The 23,826-nt window shown below is 40.2% G+C and overlaps 1 protein-coding gene across 4 annotated transcripts in view; it reads left to right on the top strand.

The window, feature by feature from the left end:
* Positions 1-2,400: 2,400 nt before the first annotated feature.
* The window catches only part of pcdh7b (protocadherin 7b), a 398,237-nt gene continuing 376,811 nt past the window's right edge, over positions 2,401-23,826 (top strand). For 2 of the 4 annotated variants that reach the window (XM_073064865.1, XM_073064866.1), the window contains exon 1: positions 2,401-7,730. In XM_073064865.1, coding sequence (XP_072920966.1) covers positions 4,605-7,730 — 3,126 coding nt within the window. In that variant the 5' untranslated portion in view covers positions 2,401-4,604. The remainder of the gene's footprint in view (positions 7,731-23,826) is intronic. The other 2 variants (XM_073064864.1, XM_073064863.1) reach the window with 2 other exon arrangements.

Raw genomic sequence — 23,826 nt, 5'->3', positions numbered from 1 at the left:
GCTTACGGCAAAAATTGTTTATAAAGTTGAATTAATTTATATCAATTTAGTATCTTCACCGAAGGAGTTCAAAAGAGTGGCTGGTATAGGAAATAAAAAATTTGCACCCAGTGCATTATCCATTCTGCAAGTTCAACTTCAACATGTGTTGCTGAAAAGAAATGGTTAGTGTTTTACTGATATATCTGGTCACCAAAAAAGTAATCATTCAAAAATCAAGCAGCAAATCTGATTACACTTGGCTTTAGGAGTTCTTTCTAATAAACTGTTTGGAAGGTGATGTACATAATTATCTGCATATTTCAGCATAACCTGTCTTTTTTCATTCATGGCATCATCTTGTTTTATCCGTATCACCTTCTATCTTTCAATGCTGATGTTCCTTACTTTCTATTTAGTCTCATACTGCTCATGAGGAAAAACAAATTAAGCAGATTAAGGGGTGAGGTAACAATATGGAACCACAAAACAATACATTACTGATTTGAAACATTCCATTCTAAAGGTCAGCTTCACTCTGCTCATAATTGCAGATAAGATACAAATAATCATGGGTTGGCTGAAATGTCACTTGCCAGGTTTCTACTTGTGACTAAATGCAATGAAAAACACGAGTCCTGTCAGATTTATGAGACTTACCTGAGTATTTATCTTACAAAAACTTTTGTATTCCACCTTAGTTTTTTGTACAACTATTTGATTAAATACACTGTTTTCATAAAAAATTAATCTATTCTATAAATGTCTTTCTCAAATGTTCTTTAGGTGGTCATCCAAGTGATAAATATTCGTGTGTTCACAATAATTAATTCTGATGATTATTCACCAATACTCTGCCTGAGGGTCCTGCCCTCTTACAATCCTTCTTACATCCGACAATCAATCAAACACATAGAATAATCAACAGCAAGCACAGATACCTGATCCAGTTTGTGATCATGGGTGGGAACATAGGTGATATTTGTTTTGCTTGCTGGCTCAGAGTTGTGAAATCCACAGTGGATCTACAACCAATCAAAAGAGATAATTCAACACAATCTATGTAGCAACACCAAAGAAAACTTACTAATACAAAGTTGAATAGAGATATATCCGACATAATGTTTACTCTCAGCCTGATAGCTCATATGCCTTTACCGACTGAGCCATTTGATAATAACTGAAAATTTGTAATATGTCATGTAATAATTGAAATTGCTAATCTGATGATTACAGGGTTATACTTACCAATCTGATATTACATATGCTGTATAACATATATTTGAAGTTAATTACTGTTTAATGTGCCTATTTCCCTTAAAGCCAAGACCCTACGTTATACTTGGTAGTGTTACAGAGGTTCATGGTAATATGTAAAACCAACAATATCACAGCTTTAATTGCTAAGCAGGCTAACACCACCACCGCCATGGATAGTGCAAGAGTGTATTATTGTCTTCGGCATTAAGAAACCACATGTGAATTCAACAACAAAACTGCACAACCCTAACCTTTCTCTTTTGCATAACATCCCAAAAATACTAACTTTGCGCACAGCGCTGGGGTCACAATTTAGAAAACTGAACTGGACTCTTATTTAGAACTTGGCTGCAATTTGCATATATCAAGATCTTGATTGCACGATTCTAGTCACATCGACGATGAATTGAGTCTATGTTGATTAGACTGCGTAGTCATCTGACCTTTCAGTTTAAGATCAATTACAACTAGAGTACCGCCGTCCACTGTTTATCAATGGCCATAAAGTTGAAATACGAGTTATTAGATCGCGCCATACTAAAGCTATGTCAAACACTAGCAGCTCAAAAGGCCAACAGTATTCCTCGTTTTAATTAAAATTCTGATTCATTGATAGCGCCGTTTCTACATCCTGTCCAGAGCCGCTCATGCATAAGAATGCAGATCGCACCGAAAGTTTCTTTGATATTTAAATATAGTCACCGATATTAAATAAATAGTCTTCGAACCGATTGTTAGCATCACATTATAGTTGTTTCACCGAATACCCAAGCCGTTTAAAGATGCCTTTATTCTGTTTTGGTTTTGGACAGGCTATGTATTAAAAGCTTCAATTATGTTGAGCGATAACTGATGAGGTGGGTGAAGCAATATATCCTGATTTTCAACCTGGCAGGATTTTCTCTCTTTTCCGTTATTTTTGCACACATTAAGCCACGCTCTTTCGGCAACGTCTCCTTGCTTTCGCTGAGATTTTTTTTTCTGTCTCTGTCATCACTTTCTGGCTGTCACCAAAAGCTGCCCCACACCTCTGCTCCCTCCCCTCCCCTCGCCGCGCAAGCGCCGCTCAGTGTTGCCGCAGCCTCACTGCGTTCCGGCCGCTTCGGCACTGCGCTCTTCAACACTCAACTTTCGTCCGGCGACTGCAGCTCCCCACAGCCCACATCGTGCGTCTCCTCCCGGCTCTCTCTTGAAAAAAAAAGTCACGGTAATGATACGCCACCCGCCGCTGCAGCAACCTCTCCTTCAAAACAGCAATGTTTCACTGAAATGTAATGGAAACACAGCTATGCGTTTACCCGAAGGTGCCTCGTTAAAGCGTGCTTTGTTTTACACATATTTATCACCGACACCCGAGCGCTGGCTTTGCGGGAAAGAGGCACATAACGAAAAGCTTAACCTTTATCACGTTTATAAATAAATAGTTTCCTTAAACAAATGCTACGTTATATGCACATCAAACTCACATTTAGCCTCGGTCTCTCTTTCTCAGACAAATATGAGCTTTTACTACCCCTGCTGTGTCTGTATAAAAGACGAATTTTAAAACCACGCATTCTTTGAAAGCGAAGGGGGTGCTTGTTATATTTTTAATCGAATATGCAAATACACACATATATATTCTTCATAAATAGCAATCTACTTTCGAGAAGCTGCTTCAGACGGAAGACTAGTAACCGAATGCACGGCATGAGATAAAACAGGAAGAGTATGTGGAAAGATTTTAAAATGCCACTAATCTGCTCAAGAAGCAAATTACGTTGAATTGAAATGAATAGAACGGCTGGAAAAAGGAAGCAAATGAGGGAAAAGATTGATGATGTAGAAAAAAGGAATCTCTGCATTTCCTGACCGTGCATCAGTTCCTTTTTACTCGTGTAGGTGACGCTACCTCAAATGAGTCAGAAAACTCTCACATTCACCCACACTCCGAGCGGGATGGCATACAAAAGAGGGAGGGAGCGAGAAATCGGAACTCTGCTGTTAACCTGAATCCACAGCCAACAGCGTGCAGATATAGGAGGGAAAGCGTCGGAATTGCAGATCTTCAGCCCGAGGGAGAGGACGTTATTGCTTCCACTCTGTTATAGACTCCGATCCTTTGAGAAACATCGGCATTGGAGCCGGATTTGCGCTATAACCCTACAGCTACACTCTGAATACAGAAGGGTGAATTGTACGGGGAAGGCAAGCCCAACTTCAACTGCAGGAATAGCAATGAACTACTCAGCAGAGCAAGACTAATCGAATAACAAGGACTTTTTCCCCTTTAAGTGGAGGATTCAGCACACAGAAAGGACTGCGTCAGAGAACCAAATACAGTTCAAGGGGTTGGAATCAGAAAACTTGCTCTTGTGAAAGTACGACAGCCAAATCACTCTTTAATTGGTGAGGTTTTGTTTATTCGACTGCTCGGACTCAATCCAGAAGCTATCCACTAGCGGACGCCGTTTGCCTTAAAAGATCCGCATCGTGAGATCAGCTCGCTCTCATTCGGATTTCTGATTTATCAGCCAGGATTTCCCAATCCACGTTCAATCCGGATGAATATCTGCATCTAGACGCATCTTGGCAGCTCACCCCCTTGTACCGTTTCCCTGGGCTGAATACGAATAAGAAAGTCATTAGCCGCAATCCTTATTCTGCTGGACTCCTTCCTGTCTAAATCTTCTTGAGCACGGAGAAAGAGATTGCGTTCACAGTAATTTTACAAACGCCCTTTCAACTTTCTGCCCGGGTTCCAGACCGCTTTCCGCTATTCAGTAGCTGTCTCCCGAGCCAGTCAGGAACGGGCGAAGAGGGAGGGAAGGGGAGGGAAAGGAAGGAGAGATGAGAGTGTGAGAGAGAGAGAGAGAGGTAGAGAGAGAGAGAGAGAGAGAGAGAGAGAGAGAGAGGGGGTGGAGAGAGAGGGAAGAGTGTGCAGAGAAAGGGAAAGACTGCAATAGCAAGGTTGGGGCACTCAGAGTGCTGCACACACAGTTCACAGTAACCACTAGCATGCAGGTAAAACACCACCAACTGCGGATGCAGGGCAAACTTGGAACAGCGTGAATGAAAAGGCACGTCCCAAGCACTAAAACGGATTCAGGTGACCATTTTTATTAAATGCTTCTCCTTTACTGCGTCGTTGTCCCGCAAACTGCATTCGTTTGACCGGAATAGAGAGAGTCAGTTTGAAGAAGAGGGATGTCAAAGCTAAAGCGGTGTTTCTGTGAGTCCCGATGCCGGTGAGTGTTTCTGCAGTTCACTTTATTGAGTGTTGCCGGACTGTTGAAACGGACAATAGGAACCGTGTTCAGTGCAATTAATCTGTGGAGGGAGAGTGGCGGTGGTGGTGGTGGTGGAGGGGGAAAATACTTGGAGAGATGAGTTTCTGTGTACCACTGGTGCTTTTGCTGCTGATCGCCGCCGTCCTGGTGAGCGCAAAGCAAGCGCTCCGCTACCGGATCACCGAGGAGGGAGCAGCCGACGTGCGGATCGGCAACGTGGCCAGCGACTTGGGCATCGTGGCGGGCTCGGGAGAGGTGACTTTCAGCCTGGAGTCCGGCTCCGAGTACTTCAAGATCGACAACATAACGGGCGAGCTGAGCACTACCGGCCGGCGCATCGACCGCGAGAAGCTGCCGCAGTGCCAGCGCATCTTCGACGCGAACGAGTGCTTCATCGACTTCGAAGTGTCAGTGATCGGTCCAGCGCAGAGCTGGGTCGACCTCCACGACGGCCAGGTGGTGGTGGACGATATCAACGACAACGCTCCCGCCTTCCCTTCGCCCGTGCTCACGCTGACCGTGGAGGAGAACCGGCCGGTGGGCACCCTCTACCTCCTGCCCACCGCCACTGACCGCGACTTCGGCACCAATGGCATAGAGCGGTACGAACTGCTGCAACTGCAGGACGAGAGTGGTCAGGCATCCAGGCGAGGGTTGGAACCGGCGCGGGGAGGCAGCGGCAAGGAGCTGGCTCCCGGCGGTGGTGGCGGGGGCAGCGACGACCCGGGGCCGGGCGGCAACAGCGTGTTTGAGCTCCAGGTGGCCGATACCCCCGACGGGGGCAAACAACCTCAACTGATCGTCAAGGGGGCTCTGGACAGGGAGCTGCGCGACTCCTACGAGCTGAGGCTGCGGGCGAGCGATGGCGGGCGGTCCCCTCGCTCCTCCAGCGCCCTACTGAGGGTGCTCATCTCGGACGTGAATGACAACAGCCCTCGCTTCGAGCGGCAGCTCTATGAGGCCAGGCTGCCAGAGAATAGCCCGGCGGGCAGCCGCATCTTACAGCTGCGAGCTGGCGATCCGGACACCGGGGTGAACGGCCAGGTGGAGTACGCTTTCGGCGGGGCGAGCGAAGCGGCCCGGCGGCTGCTGCGTTTGGACGAGAACAGCGGCTGGCTGAGTGTGCTGCGCCGGATCGACCGCGAGGAGGTGAGCCAGCTCCGCTTCGGCGTCCTGGCTCGCGACCGGGGCCAGCCCCCCCGCACGGACCGGGCCACCGTGCTGCTGGCCATTGGCGACCAGAATGACAATGCGCCGCTCGTTGACATCCGCAAAATCGGGCGCATCGTGGTGCGCGACGGCGCCGCCAGCGTGGCCGAGGACGTGCTGGTGGACACTCCGGTGGCTCTGGTGCAAGTGTCGGACCGCGACCAGGGCGAGAATGGCGCCGTGACCTGCACAGTGGTCGGAGACGTGCCATTCCAGCTGAGGCCGGCCAGCGAGACAGACACCGACCAGCAGCAGCAACAACAGCAACAGCAGCCGAGGAAGAAGAAGTACTTCCTGCACACTTCGGCCCCGCTGGACTACGAGACGGTAAGGGAATACTCTGTTGTAATCGTGGCCGTGGACTCGGGCAGCCCCAGCTTGTCCAGCAACAACTCCCTGCTGGTTAGAGTGGCGGACGTCAACGACAATCCGCCCATCTTCCCGCGGGCCGTCTACCGGCTGTCCATCCCTGAGAATAACTTGCCCGGTGACCTGGTCGCCGCTGTAGTGGCCACTGACGCCGACGACGGCAAGAACGCCGAACTGGGCTACTCGCTGGACGCGGCGGCCGCCGGCGTTTTCTCTATCGACCCGGTCAAGGGCGCCATTCGAGCCAACCTGGTGCTCGACCGGGAACAGACTGAGCGGTACGAGTTCCGAGTGATGGCTCGGGACCGCGGCACCCCCTCCCTGCAGGGCAGCGCCACCGTGGTGGTCCAGGTGCAGGACACCAATGACAACGAGCCCCGCTTCATGCAGGACCTCTTCACTTTCTACGTGAAGGAGAACTTGCCGCCCAACAGCCCAGTCGGCATGGTGACTGTAATGGACGCCGACCAGGGCAAGAACGCCGAGATGAGTCTCTTCATTGAAGAGGACAACAACGTGTTCTCCATAGACAACGACACCGGTACCATCTACTCCACCGTCTCTTTCGACAGGGAGCAGCAGACCACCTACTCTTTCAAAGTGAAGGCCGTGGATGGAGGAGAGCCCCCGAAATCCTCCACGGCTATGATATCGCTGTATGTCATGGATGATAATGACAATGCACCCACCATCACTTTCCCCAAGAATGCATCTTACACCTTGCTGCCTCCCTCCAGTAACTTAAGGACAGTAGTGGCCACAGTTCTGGCCACAGACAGTGACACTGGCATTAACGCTGACCTCAACTATAGCATTATTGGAGGAAACCCCTTTAAACTTTTTGAGATTGATTCTGCCAGTGGAGTCATCTCGTTGGTGGGGAAGCTAACTCAGAAGCACTATGGGTTACACCGATTGGTGGTGCAGGTCAATGACAGTGGCCAGCCTTCCCAATACACCACTGCAATGGTCCATGTGTTTGTGAATGAGAGTGTTTCCAATGCTACCATAGTGGAAGCTCAGATAGCAAGGAGTCTTCGCACTTCCCTGAAACAAGATATTGCAGGTGACCCAAATTACGAGATGAGCAAGCAAAGACTCAGCATTGTTATTGGAGTTGTTGCTGGTGTCATGACAGTGATATTAATCATCTTAGTTGTGGTTTTGGCAAGATACTGTAGACCAAAAAAAAGCAAGAATGGATACGAGGCTGGCAAAAAAGACCCTGAAGACTTTTTCACACCCCAACAGCATGACAAGTCTAAGAAACCCAAAAAGGACAAAAAGAACAAAAAGGCCAAACAACCTCTGTACAGTAGCATTGTGACTGTGGAAGCATCAAAACCAAATGGACAGAGATATGACAGTGCGCATGAGAAGCTTACAGAGAGTCCTGGCATGGGATGTTATCACTCCATGAATGGTGGACCAGGGAGTCCTGACCTCGGAAGGCATTACAAATCCAGCTCTCCATTGCCAACAGTTCAGCTTCACCCCCAGTCACCTACTGCAGGGAAGAAGCATCAGGCAGTGCAAGAACTCCCACCGGCCAATACTTTCGTAGGCACAGGAGATAACATCTCAATTGAATCAGATCATTGCTCGGAATACAGCTGTCAGACCAATAACAAGTACAGCAAGCAGGTAAGAAGCAATAATTACCAATATAATGTCTCAGTGCTCAGAGGAAAGAAATCAAAATGCAGAATCTTGTTTTCATTTGTTGATATATGCAAATGTTTTAATGATGTATATGCTTTCATAATTGATTTCCATAAGCCTGTACTGTTACAAAATAGAATTAGAACTTAGTAAAATTTCAGATGAATTAATTTTTGAATAATTGAAATCCTACATTTATGCAGGTGAATCGATAAATGTGAAGGTAAAAATAACTAAACACTTTCAGGCAGTTGTAAGTGTGCTGTTTGGGGACTTCAGCTTGTGTAATGTCACTGTACTTAATTTCATTTTGTGCTTGGTTTTCTTCTCTTTTTCTGCCTCTTTATTCTCTCCAAGTCAAAGAGAATCAGTTCCTCACAGATCTAGTTTACATTGACAAATACACAAATGTACATTCATGTACTGCTATTCATCAGGTGCAAGGTAACCAAGTAAGAAAGAAAATTAGTCTGTGGAGATTTCTTTAAATTGTTGTTATTTGGAACATTAACATTTAATCATATCGCAGTCATTGCTGGTAAAATTCAGGCAATATGGATGCCATTTTGAAAACAATCTCTAGGGATTTTTCTTTACGTTTATAAACATGTCTGTCTTCACGTATTTATCATTATATAGATCAGCAAAGCTGCTACATTTGATGCTTTAATAGCTATAGAACTGCAGCTCAGATATCCTGGGATGGAGACCATTTATAGCGGCATTCATGTGTTAGACCTTATTACCGTATAAGCATTTAGGGAAGACATTTATTAGTTTAAATTACCAAAAATATCAAAGATGTTAGTGATTGATACAATTTAACTACTTCATTAGGATCTGAGAATACTTATCTATGCTTAGTTAGTTTTCTATGAACTTCAAGTGGACACCATTAATCAAAGTTTCAATACTTTGTATAAAGTAGTTTGTAATGTACTATCATGTAGAAATATTTCTGTAACCTTGAAAGTTTTAAAATGATTTTGTTTTTCCACAGTTTTTTGTGTATGTTTGAAATCAGACCTTATTATAAGTTCTATATTGCCATTCGAGCATTTGTAAAATTCTAAATGTTCTTCTAAATACTTTAAAATAGAATTCTGACATTATTCTGATACTAATGCTTTTAAAGTTCTTAATGTTTTCAGAAGTTGAATTTTGTGACTTGCTACTTTTTGTAAATATGTGTTGAATTGTAGGTCAGTCTCTCATATCAAACTACAGACAAAAAAATCTGAGCTTTACTGCTCTTCTGGATTTGTTTCTTGTCTTTGGACTACGTCAGTTTTTTTGTTACTTAGCCGCTGACTCCATTCAATAACTGCAAAATGCCTAGAGCCTGAAGTAGACTGTTCAGAAAGTTGGTGTCATAGTTGACCTCAAAGTGAGTTCTGACCACAACCTGCTGGCAACACCAAGTCTACATAATTCTACCTCTAAAACATTGCCTGATCTGCCCTGCCTCAGTTCAGCTCTGCTAGAAGTACTTGTCAGTGCCTTTGGTTACCTGTGAACTTGATGATTCTAACTGACTGCTAGCCAATATTACGTTCTATATTCTCCACAACCTCAAGAATATAAGTCCAGTTAAATCATCTCTCGTTCTCAATAATCTGCATTAGTTCCAAGTTGCATAATGTCATAATTCTAAAATTCCCACCTTGTTCTCAGATCCCTGCATGGCTTTACTCTCCTTATCTCCGTATTCTCCTTCAGTCCTGTGGCACTGGAATATCTGCACTTCTCCAATTCTGGCCTTCTATGTAGTCCTGGCTTTAGTTCACAATTGATGGTTGCTTTTCTGCAGCCAAGACTTTACAATCTGTAATTCTCTTGCTCAATCTCTTTGTTTCTCTATCTCTTCTTTCTCTTTGAAGATACTCCATAAGAGCCATTTCTTTGATCATACTTTTGGTCATTTGCCCTAATGTTCTCCTTTGACTCAGTTTCAAATGCAGCATGGTGGTCCTGCTGTGAAGTGCCTAGGGATGTTTATCAAGTTGGAATATGCTATACATGGAAGTAGTTGTTTGTTGAATTTATATAGCAACCAGATGTCACAGTAGTTAAACATTTTTTTTATCAATTAGAAATTATGTTGAATGTAGAACTAATTAAACAGAAGTCATACTTTATAAAGAAGCCCTTTATACAAACACCAAAATTCAGTTGTATGACTAATCTGCATTCTCTATTTATTAATTTAATTTGTGGCAGGGCAATTGAGGTCAAAATAGCACCTTTGTATATTGCGTTTGATGTAAATCGTAGTCTTTCAATGCATGAATCTGTTGTGCATCATGTGTTTATTTCTCTGTTTTCATGTTAAGTAAATTTACTGTGGTGTTCTTATGGCAGAGACTTCTAAAATAAAAATAATGAAATGAGCTTTATGACAAGTGTGAGAAATTTTAATAACAAGTTGTAATTCAAGTCTGTCTTATTAGTGTTTTGCATTGTAATGCCATATCAAAAAGCTTTTAATTAAGGAAATAGATCTCTTTTAATTTGTATTAGTGAGTATATCCTTATTTTTTGAAGTTTTGCAATACACAAGAAAAGCTGTATGTCTACTGACCTTGCAGTGCATGTGTTCAAATCTAGGCAGGGAATTTAACACCTTCTCAAAAAGAACTGGAAACTTTTTCAGGGGTTTTAATGAGAACTTAGTTGTGAAACTGCAAAATGTGAAGTAAAAGACATATTATATTCAATACAGAATTGTCACATGCAGGAATATACTATACTGTCAATTATTCTCATGATCGTTGTTAACCTAGGTAATGTACACAATAATGATACTGCGTAGAGCAGAGTGAACTTGGCATAGTGATAACTTAATAATAATAAATGATAAAAATAATACTTCCTTCAAAATATATCTACTAAATGTTTACCTATACTAAGAAAGCTTAAGATTAACAGATTAAACTTAAGATTGCTGCTTCAAGTGCAAATAAAGAGGAGTGGAGATGGATGCTTGTGCAGGAAATGATAGGAAAAAAAAGTTTACCTACAGGAAGTGATGTTAATATACAACAAACTGCACCTCTAAAGGCCAGAACTCTCCCTGCCTTGCATCCATGGGATGTCAACTTTACTACTGTAACTCAAAGTCAGATAATCATTTCATTAAATCATTGGCAAATGAAAGACAGTCTCAGAGACTGATCTTGAAAACAGTCTTACTACACAATTTTTAAATGCTCCCGCTTCAAAAATGTCAGCCTTGATGACATACTTGCTCATAGTAACGTCTGATGAGCAGTGTAGTGACACAGTGCTCACCCAGAATGATGACTGGGTGAGGTACCTCTGAATTGAGTTGTGCCATCTCAATACGTCCTCCAACTCGCAATAGCCTCTCAGACTCAAGAAAGGGACAGAGTTCGCCAGGGTAACTTGGGCTCGAGGAGGTTCCTGCTTTGTGATGCACTGCACTTCCTCTCCATGCACCTGTCTTTGACCAACAAGCAAGATTCTAATCTTTGCCTGATTTTGTTGCACTGTGGTGAGAGGTTGCTTCCAAGTGTGCCAAATACAACAGAGGCTGTCTTTGGCTACTCCGACAATCTTCTCTTTCCTATACCTTCTCTTACAGGGTTTGAAAGGACTTCCATTCTCAAGGATAATGGTCTTAAATGCTGACAGTGAGCTGCGGAGAACCATGAAGGCAGATCTTACCCACTGTGACCCAACCCAGGTCCAGTTGTTGGGCATAAGGTGCATCACATTGTGCTGCTCACATACAGCGCCTTATGTGCACAGATTGTATTTCTGCCAAGCAACAGGAGAATCTCAGCAGAAGAGTCAAGTGGGGTAAACTTGTCAGTTATGTCTTTAAGGTGTGAATGTCTGGGTGCAGCTTCAGGAGTTGGGATTTCATCCCTTTTGTTGTGAATATGATCACAGTCAATGAGGGTTGGCAAGGGTAAGAAGACCTTCCATCAAGAACAAATCCACTTGCTCTTCCTGCAGCAACTGATGTTGCAGGGTGTACCTAGAGTGTATGAGCAAGTTGCTACGTTTGATGGATGCTCAACTGCGCGTGTGCTAGAACCAATAACAGATTAAGGTGCTGGCCCTCAATTTACAGCTGTATCTGGGTCTAATACTAATGAAGTGACAATGGATTCTTGGCTTATTTTCCTGGATTCCACTGGTGCTTGCTGCACCATGTGTCAATCTGTGTTATGCAATATATTGTTACTGTTTCTCCAGTTCCCCTCGCTTTCCTCCCCAGGTTTTCCACCACTGCTTTCTGCATGACTGTCTTGTCCTTATTCGGACTGACCCTGCCTCACGGCTTCTCTGGCCAGTTTCAGTATCTCACAGAAACTATTGTCCAATGGTGATTTATTACCGCAGCCTGGTGCAATGAGTGAGGGCTGTGCAGGTGGTTTTGTGGTAGCTTCTACTGAAAGGTGAGCCACTGATGCATTTGGTGCATTGTTCTGCACCTGTCTGCTCTAATTAAGTGGGGAACACCCCACCCAGGTGTTTTCAGTTTGGTGACCTTGGGTACTTTTCAAATTCTGCTTTAAATGGAGGTTCCTCTTCGGGGTTGAATCTGAAGCAGAGGATGTAAATTAAGGAGGAGGACTGGGTAAAAATTTGATCTGGAGCATGACAGGAAGCCTGTTCCTATCTTTTTAAGGAGTTCAAGATGGTGCTGGTGAACCACGCCGATATGTTGCAGGCTCCGATTGTTGAACTTTGAACTGTGCTGTTTTAATTTCATTCAACCATGTCATATTAGAAGGCTTGCACCAATGGTCGATTCTTCGGTCATCTTCCCAGAAAGGTTACCACCCCTTTGTAAATCAGCTGCTGCTTCATGCACCTTTGCCTCTGCTAAGGCAGCCTCAGTTTCATGCTCCTTCTTGACTGCACACAATGTAGCCTCTACATGAGCTTGCTCGATGTTTGTATGTGCTTTCTCCATGTCTATAAGAGCTTTCTCCATTTGCGTTTCGACTTCACGTTTATTATACCCTGCTCTTATTCTTGCCACTTCATTTGTGCCGCAGGCTTGTGCTGCAAGTATGCTAATTGTCATTTGCTTGAGCATCACAAAAACCCACACTCTGACCTGATCGGCGGTCAACGTTGCCCCGGTCAGAAACTGACATTGTAGCATATAGCATTCAGATCTGTAACCAGTCCGCAGGTGATGTCTTTGAAGATGGGTGATGTCTTTTCACTCTTTTGCCTTTGCATTGCATGTGTACATATCTCAGCAGGGAGTTAAGCATTTGCTCAAAAATCACCTGAGATGGATGCCTTTAGTATTTTTAATGAGAACTTGTCAAACTGCAGAAAGTTAAGTAAAAGAAATATTAAATTCAGTACAGAATCATCGCACACTGAATATACTAATACTATTGATTATATTCACGATCAGTGTTATCCAAGGTCATACACACACGCAACATTCCATAACTGTGCTATGCAGATCAGAGTGATACTCATACAATACAAACTGCACCTCTGGAGGCCAGAGCAGTATGTGCTATATGAGTTTTCTTATTAGATGACTTTGAAGATAGTAATCATCTTACTATCATCGTACAACAGGTTTATTTGTTAGTTGGTTTTCTTAAGGCCAAAGCTTAACAATCGTATCTGTTCCAAATAGATTGAAAATTTTATGCAGCTATATTGCCAGACAAAAACATCAAATAAACTTTGACTATATATATTCTTTGAGCTACTAAGTAACATTTTGGAAATTTACCTTAGACATGAAGATAAATAAGAAAATCAATCAGACAATTTAGGTAGGTGAGCATTCTTGTAGTTAGATAGGTATTTCATTGGATATAAATAAAGTAATATAATTAGTTGAAATTCTGCTATTGTATATAAGAATAGTTATACCCTCACTTTCTCTGAATTGATTAACATGATATACTCTTTTAGTTGAACCAAAGTTGATTCATATCTAAATGGAACTTTAACTTAAGTTGTCTTTTTAAATTTCTATTGCAGTGAGGAAATGACTAATGTAAAAAGTAAATGATTGCTGATGAGATGTAAGTTTAGGGTGACACACATGCTCCTGTGGAGCTCTTGCTTCAGCTTATATCAATGTACAGTATACCATATTTTGAAAAAGAATGTATGACAGCTTTAAGGAGTGTCTTTTTTCTTGCCATTTATTCACTGAATTATGGCTGTAGTCAATACCGTATACAGTAAACTTAATCTTTATGTGTTTTGAGTATGCTACTTCTAACAAGGCTCCTACAAGTGCCCAGGGGTGATGAAGTAAAAGAAAAGTTAATTTTTAAACTTTTGCTTAAATACTCGCAGGCACTATCAGGAACTTACATATAGGAATTTGAAGAATTGTGTTCAGTAAAACTTAAGTTGAATAAAAGTGAGTAGACAGTATAGCTTTATTTTATTTGTTCACTATTTGTTCTGCAAATTAATTGCAGTTGTATGTGGATTTGAGCTTTCAATTAACTGTACTATCACTGTGGATCTCATTGAAATCAGCAACACAATGTTCTGTATATTTCAGTATTGGCTAAGTCTCTTACTGCTTTAGGAAGCAAATGACTACATGGCTAACATCTGCACTGTTGGAGTTATAATATGGTGACTCGGCTCTGCTGCACAAGTTATATTGTGTTTGTGTGCCTAACAACAAACTCCTGAAGTATTCACTCTATTCTGAGCTCTGTTATGGGAAGAGCTAATCAAAGGTTTCAATGGTACATTTAATGTCAGAGAAATGTGTACAATATACATCCTGAAATGCTTTTTCTTTGCAACCATCCACAAAAACAGAGAAGTGGAAGTGCCCCGAAAGAATGAATGACAGTTAAGTGTTAGAACCAGGTAGAGGAAATAATTCAAGCTTGTTATCAGAGCATCTTTGAAGAAATGTAACCACCCCATCGATTTCTGGGAATCCCTAAACCATGACCAATAAATATAGAGAAAGAATATTCAGGATGGTTTTGTGAACCAGGACCCTACATTGAGATGATACAGAAACCCAGTATAAAGAAAGGAAGGAGAACGCTACTTCACTGACTCTTCAACCACTTGGCACACAAGGAACTTCCTGCGTTATTTGTAGAAGAATCTGTAATTCTTACCTTGGTCTCATCAATCAGCTCAGAGCCAACACAATCAGTGTAGAAGTAGTCATCCTTGATCCAAGTGCTTGCCTACGAAGAATAATAAGATAATGATGAAGAAGGAGTTTTTCTGCATGTCCTTGGGTCAATGTGGTGAGTTTTGATTTAATGCTGGAGACTGTCTTATTTGAGTAACAGACAAATAGGCAAATTCAAACATTGAAGTTTTGTCACTGAGGATTATATGCCACCTAGCTGCAAAACAAGTATGATAAAAATTTAATGGAGAGCGTTTAACATCTTTCTAATTCAGCTATTGTTGGAGGTAATGACAAGCTACATGACATACATGACAAATAGATGGCAATTTAGAATAATGCCTAAAATATTAATTATTTGAATACACTTTGCCCAAGTTGAAGCTGAGTTATAAATGTTTCCTTATGAACAACACTTTTAGAATTCCTTCTGTTAGATTAATATACCATTCCGGTCAATAAAGGGGGTCAGTTCAGGTGACCCCTGCCACCTCCACCAACTTAGGAATGAAAAAGTTACTTAGAATCTGATCTTGTCATGCCCCATCCATCGTTGAAGAACATGTATGAAAATCTGTTCTGTAAGCATCCGTTTTCAGGAATCCAGTAACTTGCCCAGAAGGCAGCCATTTGTTTGAAAGAGAGAAGTGGTGACTAAAATAGTGTATTGGCAGCTTTACATTTCTCAACAACAATGTCAGTGTTTAGTTTCCAATTTTTTCTTTATCTTTGGTTCTTTGTTTCTCCAGTTATATTTCTGGTCCTTGATTTGCATTTTCATTTGCTTTTTAATTTTTCTGCTTCTGTCCATTAGTTTTTGTTCATTTCTGATCCCTTAATTTATAGCCAAAAATCAGCTTTAATTTTGATTCCATTTACTTGTATTAGAATATACAAAAAGAGTGACCTGAATAAATTTGAGGAAGCTGTTTAACCTTCTAAATGACTCTAATTAAAGAAAAATGTTTTGTGTAATATACTGTATGTTCTTTTTATTTTACCACATTGAATTCCTGTGCTTTTACTTAACAAAGGTAGCATTTTACATAATACTGAGCATTTAAGGAAAGCAAAGTTTATAGAATATTGATTTGACATTCTTCACTACTTTATAAACACTGTAATAATAAGTAGATGTTGTACATAGGATAAATTAATTGTGGCTCTTTTAAAGCAGGAAGTAGTAAAATTTACTCATGTTTTCTAATAAAGTAATATGTATACTATGTATTTCCAGAATATTAAAATGAACCAATTAGATCTATACTGCAACAAAGACTTTAGATAACATCCTCATTAATTTAAATAATTCTTGAAATACTGGGTTGTTCATTTCTAGGAATATATTAATCAAGAATGTCAAAATAATGTAAGAAGTAGGAAGAGTTTCATTCATCCTGTTTAAAAATTTGTTGTTAGAGTCATCTTTAAGAAGAAAAATGTACCAATTTGTACCAATTTTTAAAGAATAGAAGATACTCTATTTTTTTAAATTATATGACAGAAAAGTTATAATTAAAGTATATTTTCTGGAGGAAATTGCTTGGAACTATTATTTGATGATGGGAAGATGTCTTGGGAATATCGTTGCTAAGGTTATATTGCTGGTGGCATTTTCTTTTGTCAGATGTGGAGAGTATAGTGAAAAGGGGGCTTGCTATTGCAGGCTTGAATCAGAGTACCATCTTGCCAACAGGTGGCGTCACATTATTATAATTGGTACTGTTACACACTTCTCTAGTTAACAAAACCTGTTTCAAAAGCTTACTTTAAAGACAAGCCTTTAGTTCACAGTAGGCTATATTTCTGTGCCTTACAGTTTTTGATAAGCTAACTTTTCTTTCAAGTCTTCTCAGCTTGTAGAAATTAACCACTCGTAGAAGTCTGAATATAATACTTAACTCAGGGATTTAGTTGGCACCTATAAATCCACTCCCCCTCCCTAATTTTACAGCAATGTTGTCTGTTACTGTTATTCATAATGCTTTTGTTACTGTGGTAGTAAGGCAATGTGAAATATAAATAGATATGTAAAGGTTCTTGCTCTCGACATTCGATCTGATAATAAGCATATTTTTCTATTGATTTAATGTGAGTCACTGTCTCACTTGTCTCTGATTTTAAGAGTCCATGCGTCAGGAATTATAGATGGAGAAAAGGATTTCAGTATCATAATACAATATAATGCTATTTATAATTAAACTATTGTGGAATATCACAAGATGAGTGCTGGACTTCACCTATTTCAAGTACAAGTTCCATTGTCATTCAACCATACATGCATGTCCATGAATACAGCCAAATGAAAGAGGATGCCTCTGAGACCAAGGTGCAATACAAAGTACAAGCAGTTATACACGGCACAAGGCACATACTGCATATTTAAGACAGCAGTAAACATACAGTCACACAAAAACATATAATATAGCCCAAGATCCTGAGTGTCACGTTCTGTAGATTAATGGTGCATGGATGTGGTCAGCAGCATCATACATTAGTGCGCCCACAGATGAGCACAATTAAGCTTTCCCTCCTCTGAATGAACACTGGAGGGCAGCACTTACAGGAGGGAGCCAGCCCCAAACCCCGCATGGACCAGCACACCCGCTGTACCTCTGCTGTCTCCCATGCTGCCTCCAGCATGTCTCTCCTGGATGGCTGCAACAGGCGACCCCATGCCTTGCGGTCCTAGTCCACACTACAACCAAGGGCATGCAGCTCTCTCGTCACAGTCTCATCAGTGAACCAGTATTCTACATTGCCAATGTCCAACAGGATCTTGCATCCTCAAGAAAAGTGTCCAAAACAATCACTCAGTCCATTTGTTAGACTTCACACCGCCTTTGTGCAACAACTCCAAAGCCTTCCTCGTGCAGGCAGCAACACTGTTCGCACCAAGCCCAGCTCTTCCACTATCAGTAACTCGGTAGTGGGGTAGGCTCGCAGTACTTAATGTTCTTGATAACTAGCAGTGTCGTGCGATCGTAACAAAGACATAAAGGATGAACAGTTATACCTTAGGTTGACCCAGAGTGGTTGTGTGACCATGTGTGCCGCCATCTTACTGGATTGTACCTATAACAATGGCTTGGATAAAAGGACCAAGTTTCTGATGATGCAGACAAATTTAAAGAAGGGTATACATAACCTATAAGCAGGTAGGTTAACTTAAGGGGCAAGAAGTTGGCAGGTAGAGTACAATGTGAGAAAAAGTGGTTATTTAACTCCAGGCTGCAAAATGTCATGGTATAATGGAATCTGTGAGTCTTTACATGAATCTGAACAAATCAGCTTGTATTTTAAGCAAGTAATTTTGAAGACGAATGGTTTTGTTGACCTTTACTGGAGGAAGTTTAAAGGTAGGGAAGTTTTGTTGCAACTTTACAGGGAGCATGTGAGTCCATATCTGCAGTGCAGAATACAGTTTTGGTTTCTATATTTTAAAAATGATATACAGCATTTGCATTTTTATATTCATTCTGAGCTAGCATTTAATTTGCTCATGAGAAGGTGGTGGTGAACTGCTTTCTTGAACCACTGCGGTTCCTGAGGTGTGGGTATAGCCTTAATGCCTTAAAGAGGGAGTTCCAGGATTTCATAAGCAATGTTGAAGAAGTGGTGATATATTTTCAAATGATGATGACATGTGACTTGGAGGACAATCTCCAGATAGTGCTTGTCCCAAGCTTTTGCTGCCTTTGCCCTTTTGGTTGGCAGAAGTTGCGGATTTAGATGGCACTGTCTAAACAGTCTTGATGAGTTGCTGCAGTGTATCCAGTGGATGGAACAAAATGCTGCAGTTTTGTACTGGTGGTGAAGTGAGTGAAATGAAGGCATTGACGTTTGAAGAGAGGTTGATTTGAATAAATTTACAGCCATTAAAGCTTAGAAAAAACATAAGATTTCAGGGAGCATTGACACAGTAGGTGGTGAGAGAATGTTCTGTTTCGTGGGGATATTTAGAACTGGAGGCTCAGTTTCAGAATAAGGGGTAACACATTTAAGATAACTATGAGTAGCAATTTTTTTTAGGGATTTTAAATCTTTGGAATTTTTTTTCCTCACTGAGGTAAAGGCAGAGTGTTTACCTCAAGGCACAGACATTGGCATTACAAAGGAGCTGTGAACTATGGGGAGAGGACAGGAAAGTAGCTTAAGTCATTATCTTATTGAATGATAGAACAGGTTCATGAAGCAAACTGACTGATCTATTCCTTTTCCTGTTTTTATGTTTTGATAGTTTATTGTTTGTAAATTAAAAGATGGCAATGTTTACCTGTGTTTGGAGTGTAACTTCCTGTCCTCATGGACATTAATTCACTCGAGTGCAAGAAAAAAAATTGAAAACTAAGGATATTGAAAAGAATTCTGAACCGTCATTGAATCATTTTTTCATTAACTGACATAAACAGAACAAGAAACTTTGTTTGTATTCTTTTCACTTTTACCTCTATACAAAGCAGTTTTTTTTACTCATACTGCAATTAAGTATTAAGAATCATCAGAAGACAAGGCAAAAATAAACTTGTGTAGGCAAATGGAACCATGCTGCTATCTGTGCTATTTCAGTTAATTTATTGGCACACAAATTGAAAATAATTCCATCCTTCTAATGTTTTCAAAACACAACCTTCAACCTTCCTCTCTTTATACACCTACCTCTCTCTCCCTCCATCTCTTTGTCCCACTCCTTCCCACTCTCCCTCTCTCTTTGCCCCCCCCCCCACACTCCTGCCTCTTTCTTCTTTTTTCTCTCTCACTGCTATGCCAAAAATGTTTGAGCACAGATAAAGATGAGTAGAATAAAACTTCACAGGATCATAAATTTAACTTATTTTGGTCAGAACTCCTTACTTCCCTCGTGTTCCTATTTGCCAAGTAGATGATTTTTCAGACTTTTGAATATCTACCTCATAACTGCTCCAAGCCTCTGAAGTTATCTGCACCTCATTTCCGGTATGTCCGTGCTCCATGCAGATGTATGTACTTGTGATGTGTTCTGTAAAGTTTGATGATTTTGTTCCATCTTATATGTCTTTAAGGACACTTGAAATCACTAACCTTCTTCCTGATGTGTTCCTTTCTTCAAGAAAGATAATTGGGATAATTCTGGGAATTATGGACCAGTACATCTTGCATTAGTGGTGGAGAGGATTCTTAGAGGCAGGGTTTATGAGCATTTGAAGAAGTATGGTCTGTTTAGTGTTAGTTAGCATGGCAGTGAGGGCAGGTCCTTTCTCATGAGCCTGCTTGATTTCTTTTTGAGAAAGGACAAAACAGATTGAAGGTAGAGCGGTGGATGAGGTGTGTGTGGATTTTAGTAAGACATTAAACAAGGTTCCCCATGATAGACTTAGGTAGAAAGTCAGGAGGCATTAAATCTGGGGAAAGTTGGCTGACTGAATTCAGAAATGAGTTGCCCACAGAAGGCAGATTGTGATAGTATTCTGCCAGATATCGGTGACTAGTGGTGTTCCATAGGGATTTGTTCTGGGACCCTTGCTCTTTATGATTTTTGTAAGTGGCTGAGATAAGGGTGAGTTAGTAAGTTTAGTGATGATACTAAGGCTGGTGGTGTTGTAGATAATGTAGAAGGTTATATGTTACAGTGGGACATTGATAGAATCTAGAGCTGGACTGAGAAGTGGCAAATGGAGATCAATCCTGAGAAATATGAGGGAGGGAAGAGTTAGCTTTATGTTGACCAACATCATGGTATGAGGGGCCTACGCAATGCCCTTCATACTGTTCTCGTATTGTTCTATGTTTTATTTTCTGTTGCAGACTGAAGCTCAGAACTTCAGTTTCATCATCCCCTTTCTTTTCTCCAAGGCTAATAATTTCTACTTATCTTCACTATTGGAATACAAAAGATCAAATGTTGTCTGTGGGGGCTCTCTTGACATTTGTTGTATTATTTTTTTCCCCATCTTTGGGTCTCTGGATACACCATCTCTTGAGGATGACTTAGATAGGGTATCTCAGGGAAGAACTAATGGAATTTGAGGCTCATTTTGACTAAACAATATAGTGATAAATTTCAAACCTGGTGGCAGGAATCAATAATGTTTATACAACAGCATTGACCTTAGTATTTCTAGCATTGATTAATAAAAAACAATGTTATTTGTAAATCTTACTTAATCATTTTTGGAGCCCTTGTAGTTTCGCAGAAAATGCTGAAAGACAGATATTCCATGATAATGATCATTGAGTATCAATAGTTCTATTCCTCATTACAATGTTTTTACATTTGCTGGATGAAACTTAAATACTCAACTCCAAATTTAAGAGATTTGTTTGTATATGGATGCATTGAAAGGGATCAGTCCCTCTGCTTAGTTATTAATGTTGATCTTTAAAAAAAACTTAAAGAATAGCTGAATTGCTTGAAATGCAATATTAGTTTGAGGAACACCTGGTATTATTTGCTTAGCTGAAGTAAATGACTTTCTGTGACATTACCAGAAAGCAATGAATGGATTGACTCCTATTATGACATTGTTGTCTTAGCAGGCAATGTATACTGCATGAGATCAATCTTCTTGTGTATGGATTAGATCATTTTCTTTAATGAACTCATCTAATTTAAATTTCAAACATCATACCAATGTTCCCTTTGGAATCAGTTTGGTTCCACAGTTTTAAACAAGTCACAGGGACATAGTTTGAGAAATAAATTCTAGCTGGACGCAGATATAGACAGTTTGTATGTAAGTTTATTAGTCATCTGACTAAATGTACAGTAGTTGTATTATTATGTATGTGCTGCAGAACATTATAGTTATAGCTGATTATCTACACATTTGGCTTAGCTTCATTTTTGGGAGCATCCAGATAAAGGTGAAATCTGTGAAATATATTCATAAAGGCTCCAACACCTGAAGTGTATGCAGCACAGTTGGACAACAACTTCCGTTATTCTGTTCCACTCACTTAAATCAATTTTTTAAAAAAATTAGGAACTGATAATATTAACATTTCCACAAAAGTAAGTTGCACCGAGTGACATGCAGTTCTATTTTGGATGTAGGAGTGAACAGAAATTAACTTGCATCAAAGACCAACAATTATTGTTTGATAATGTTTACAGGCACAAGTTGCTGAGATTATATCTGGAAATTGAAATATTGGAATAAAGTTGTATCTTAGAAAACTGTAACAAACACTCTACCTTTAACACAATTATGCAGAAATTATATAGTGTATATTTACATAATTGCACTTTACTATTATTTGCTGTGTCATAATTTTATAGTTTATGTTATTATACTTTCCTACATATGTAACAATTCTAAACTGAATGCCACAATATGTTCATATTTGGCATTTCTCTTCGATGTCAATATTTGCAGATTGTCTTGAAATGTTCTCTTGAAATAAGTTTTGGAAATTTTGCATTATGTTTAATGCTATTGCACAAGCTTTGACAATATTTTGGATTTTCTTCTCCCCAGGCATGCCCAAATTCAACTTCAGAAATTTTCACTATTTTGATTAAAAATTCTTGATAACTGTGGATTTTAAACTTCAAAATAGATCTATATCACTGCTCAGCTTGATGCTGTAAAATAAAAGTTAGCACCAATGTGTACCTTGTTTGGTTTCAGCAGCTTTCATCAGTTGTAATTACAGTGGCATGCAGGAAAAGGATAATGATCATTATTTTGATTGTGGGTTTCAAAATGATTTGTGAATCATTTAAACTCCTCTGATACTTCCCTGGAAGCTTTTAATTAGTATTGCATGTGGAGATGAGTCAACTTCCTGACACACGCAATTTAGCCTTTGTAAATTTTGAAGCAAAATATTTCCAAGATATTGATAACTCAAAACATAAAGTTTACTGATTGCTTCACTAAGTAGACTTTTAAAATTTACTAGGTGGTTCATGTTGCTACATTTTGTAGGATGATTAAAAATTCTGCAGTTGAATTAAACTTAGGAATGTTAAAATCCTTCAAGGATTATTTGGTAATTTCATTTGTGAACATTTGATCTTTTCCTCCTTACTGTTATAGATCCATTTTTCCATGCCCAATACTATTTTTGGGTCCTTCCTTTTCTGAGTGTTTTTTTTTCCTTAAGTCAATTGTCTTGTCTCCCTATTTTCTTTCAATCACTGTTTCAACTTTTTATTCCCTTTTTGTTCTTTCCTCTCATTATTTCTGATTGTATACAAACTCTGTCCTTGGCTATTCCAAATTTACTTCTTCCCTTACTCTTATTTTCTATTTGCCCTATTAGCTGATTACATTTTCCCATCTGACATGGATCCAGAAACATGAGGCATGTATGCATGTTTTCACTTTTAGGGACTTAATGTTTTCAATGCCAGATTATCAAAAATAATTGAGGTTCAGTTAGTGTTGTACACAGTACTGAGTCATTGATATCAAAAATATATACATATCAGCAGCTGAGTGCTCAGGAGGATCATGGGTTAGTTAATCCCTGATAAAGTGTGTAATAACAATTTTGAAAAAAAAATTAAAATAATGTGTTGGTTTGACACATAAAATGTGAATACCAGACCGATTCACTATATAGTCTGATGCTGTAAGTTAAGATTTGTAACAGAATCGGCACCAATATGTGCACTGTTTGGTTTCATCAGCTATCAGTATCATGTAAACACTGAGTGTAATATTATACTGACTCACCGTGAGCAACAAAACAAACTATCAAATAACAGCACAAGGTTTATAGTAGGATTATGAAATTAACACCTTAGGTTAGTAAAGCATTTTTAGTCTGCTCCTCTTCTAGTTTCAGTGCTTGTTATGTTTCAGTTTTTTTCTCTTGATTAGTCAGGTGAATTTGTACATTTCATGTTTTTCCATCTTGGCATGCTTACTGTGACATTTGTTGCAATAATCACACACATTGCCATTTAGTTCAATAAATATAAATTAAGTATGGTTTAATTTATAGAATGCATTT

Source organism: Hemitrygon akajei, chromosome 13 (genome assembly GCF_048418815.1).
Source record: "Hemitrygon akajei chromosome 13, sHemAka1.3, whole genome shotgun sequence".
Lineage (NCBI taxonomy): Eukaryota > Metazoa > Chordata > Chondrichthyes > Myliobatiformes > Dasyatidae > Hemitrygon > Hemitrygon akajei.
This window is presented reverse-complemented; position numbering and strand designations above follow the sequence as displayed.